This window comes from Papaver somniferum, chromosome 2, assembly GCF_003573695.1.
Source record: "Papaver somniferum cultivar HN1 chromosome 2, ASM357369v1, whole genome shotgun sequence".
Classification (NCBI taxonomy): domain Eukaryota; kingdom Viridiplantae; phylum Streptophyta; class Magnoliopsida; order Ranunculales; family Papaveraceae; genus Papaver; species Papaver somniferum.
This window is the reverse complement of record NC_039359.1, coordinates 57,488,696-57,492,361: the sequence shown is the minus strand read 5'-3', so window position 1 is coordinate 57,492,361 and position 3,666 is coordinate 57,488,696. Positions and strand designations below refer to the sequence as shown.

The 3,666-nt window shown below is 37.9% G+C and overlaps 1 protein-coding gene across 1 annotated transcript; it reads left to right on the top strand.

The window, feature by feature from the left end:
- The first annotated feature begins 1,573 nt into the window (after nt 1-1,573).
- Nucleotides 1,574-2,880, top strand: LOC113351114 (benzyl alcohol O-benzoyltransferase-like). Its single transcript, XM_026595168.1, has 2 exons — nt 1,574-1,825; nt 1,924-2,880. The coding sequence occupies exons 1-2, from the start codon at nt 1,574-1,576 to the stop codon at nt 2,878-2,880; spliced, it is 1,209 nt and encodes a 402-aa protein (XP_026450953.1).
- Nucleotides 2,881-3,666: the final 786 nt, after the last annotated feature.

Below are 3,666 nucleotides of genomic sequence, written 5' to 3'. Positions count from 1 at the left end.
AGTTATCAAAAGCTCTATATGGTCTAAGACAAACTCCTCGAGCCTGGAATACAAATTTACATCAAATCTTAAGAGAAATCAGATTTGTTAACTGCTCTAAAGAAACATCATTATACAGAAGAGAAGAAAAGGGAACGCTTCTTGTGATTGCAGTCTATGTAGATGATCTATTTTTGACTGGCAACTCCCTTAAGGTGATCAATGAGTTCAAGAGAGAAATGTCATCAAAGTTTGAGATGTCAGACCTCGGAAAAATCACTTATTACCTTGGCATAAAAGTCCATCAAGGAGTAGATGGGATTCAGATTAAACAAGAAGCTTATGCAAGGAGAATTCTGAAAGAAGCAAGACTTGAAACTTGTAATCCAACTAAGATACCAATGGAGTTTGGACTTAAAGTTTCAAAGGCACAAGAAGAAGCTGAGATTGATCCAAAGAGTTATAGAAGAAATGTTGGATGTCTTAGATACTTGTTACACACATGACCAGACTTGTCTTTCTCTGTGGGAGTAGCAAGACGTTATATGCAGAGTCCACGCAAGTCTCATGGTGATGTAATAAAGCAGATATTGAGATATCTAAGAGGAACAATCAGCTGTGGATTGTAGTATGGTCGAGGAGGATCAAAAGGAATTGTTGGGTATAGTGACAGCAGTCATAATATTGACCAAGATGATGGAAAAAGTACAACTGGTCATATATATTTTATCTAGGAGAAGCACCTATTACATGGTGTTCACAGAAGCAAGACATTGTAGCCCTCTCATCATGTGAAGCTGAGTTTATGGCTGCAACAGAAGCAGCTAAACAATCAATATGGCTTCAAGAACTGTTGGGTGAAATCAAAGGAAGCGAACCTGAAAAAGTTCTCATCAAGATTGATAATAAGTCTGCAATTGCACTCACTAAAAATCCAGTGTTTCATGGGAAGACGAAACACATTCACAAAAGGTATCATTTCATACGAGAATGTATCGAGAAGGAGATCATCAACGTTGAACACATACCAGGAACTGAGCAGAAAGCAAATATATTGACAAAGGCATTAGCTCGGATCAAGTTTGAAAAGATGAGACAATTGATTGGAGTACAAGATATGTCACGGGTAAGGTTGAAGCTTAACGGGGAGAATGTTGGTTAAACTTCAACATAGAAGTAAGTCACTAACAAGCTGGTTAGGACAAGATTTGGAAATTGATGTAATCCTAAGGGAATTAGAAGTCATCTAGTTCTAAGAAAAGGAAAGACATGTAATCAGGTAATAGGACTAGGAAAAGGAATTCATAGTTCTATATATATATGATCACCAAAGTTGTGGTTGATCATATGAGCAAGATTAGAGCTTGTGTTTAGTTTTGAGAGATTTTCTAAACATCAATAAAGAGAGTTGTCTTTATATAAGCTAAGTTTCATCTTGAAGTTTCCATTAAAACCCACACCTTATGAAGTCAAGTACTTATCTGATATTGATGATCGAGAAGGTCTTCGTTTTCATGTGCCTAAAATTCTTTTTTATCGCAAAAAAGACCTTTGTATGGCTAGCACTCAAAACGCATATGATATAGTAGGTGTCATGAAGAATGCCTTGGCGGATGCACTTGTATTTTACTACCATTTTGCTGGTAGGCTTAGAGAAGTTCCCAGAGGTAATATACTTGTGGAATGCACTGCTCAAGGTGTATTGTTTATTGAAGCCGATGCGGATGTTAGTCTCCAACAATTGGGTGGTGATTCCCTAAAACCTCCTTCTCCATGTCTGGAACAACTTCTTTACACCCCATCTAATTCTGAAGATATTCTTAGCTGCTCTTTATTGTTCGTACAGGTGAGACGGTTTGACAATTTAACATAGAAATTGTTTGATGGTATAGTAAATTTCTCGCATGAAAACTAATAACATATTCTGATTTTAAATGGTCACAGGTGACTCGCCTTATGTGCGGAGGGTTTATCCTTGGTTTAAAATACAACCATACTATTTGTGATGGTCAAGGTGTACACCAGTTCGTGAAAGCTCTAGCCGAAATAGCTCGAGGCAGAGTTTCTCCATCTATTCTTCCAATCTGGGAAAGACACTTATTAAATGCTCGAGACCCACCACAAGTCATGTTTGCACATCGAGAATTTGATGTTCTATCGAAACGTATAGAAAAAATTCCATCCCTTGATGACGTGGTTCAGCATTCCTTCTTTTTTGGCTCCAAAGAATTTGCAGCTCTCAGGCAATGTATTCCTCCTCATCTGCAAATATGCACCACCTTTGAGTTGCTCACTGCCTGGTTATGGAGGAGTCGGACAATTGCAGTTGGATATAATCCCAAGGAAGAAGTCTGTGTGGTTATTTCGGTTAGTACACGTGGGAAATTTCACTCCACATTGCCAACAGGATTTTACGGGAACGCAATTGCATATCCTGTGGCGGTGTCGGCAACGGAGAAGCTGATTCAAAATCCTTTGAGTTTTGCATTGGAATTGGTGATGAAAGCGAAGAATGAAGAGTACCTTAGATCAACATCTGATCTAATGTCAGTAAAAGGGAGACCTAACATTTCTACCGTGCAGACCTTTTTTGTGTCAGATATGAGACACATGGGGGATGCCGGTGAAGTTGATATCGGTTGCAGAGAAGTAGTGTATGATGGGCCAGCTTTAGGTGTTAATGCGACTTCACATTTTTGGATATCAATTCCTTCTATATCCTACACGAATAACATAGGAGACAAAGGTTGCCTAGTTCTAATTTATCTACCAAGGCTTGCCATGAAGAAGTTTTTTTTGGAGGTGGAGAGAATGGTAAATAAAACAGCATTTGTTCAAACAATTCTTCAACCAGAGACTTCCAAGTTGTCGTTGACATCGTTTAGAAAATCTTCCTTGTAAAAGGAAGAAACCGTAGTGTGCAAGTAAAATGTTATATCAGTGAATAAGACATACAAAAGCCACACTCTAGAATCGTTATTCCTTAATGTGTGAATATGTGAAACTCTTTTCATGCGTTGGACAAATCCAAGTTGTAACATACTAAGCATTGAAATTGCTTTGCATGAAGCTGATTTTACAAATAAACCTTCGGATATTGGCATATATTTACGACTATACTCAGACTCCAGATCACTTAAACCTTCAACCTTGATCATGCAGTGTATATACCTAGATATCGGATACAACAACTTTTTTTTTTGTAGTTGCAGGAAATCCTACAACCACATCCATACAAGAATCTAAGCAATACTCTAAGAAATCACGGTGAAAATCATTCGTTTATTCATTAAGATCTCAAGTTGGATACAAGATAATACAAAGACTTAACTTGCTCTTCAAATAAACTTTATCTCTCCTAATTTCTTGTCTAACATACTCTAAAAGATCCCTCTTCTTACACGGTCGCCCTACCTTTTATATAGAGTATTACATAGTGGATGACAGCTAACAGATCCCCTATTTTCGGAATCACTGTGCGCTACTATTGCTCATGTATATTCGCTCAACTTCGCACACTTTATACTTCGCATGGATATTCACACTTTACTCGTGACTTTGTTGACACTATCACGTACGTCATCTCAATTTAGCCATGAGCGATGGTCTTCGCTCATATTGGATCATCACTAATTCGCATAGGTAATGAATGTGCGATATTTCACTCCTACATTTTGCCTCTTCTGT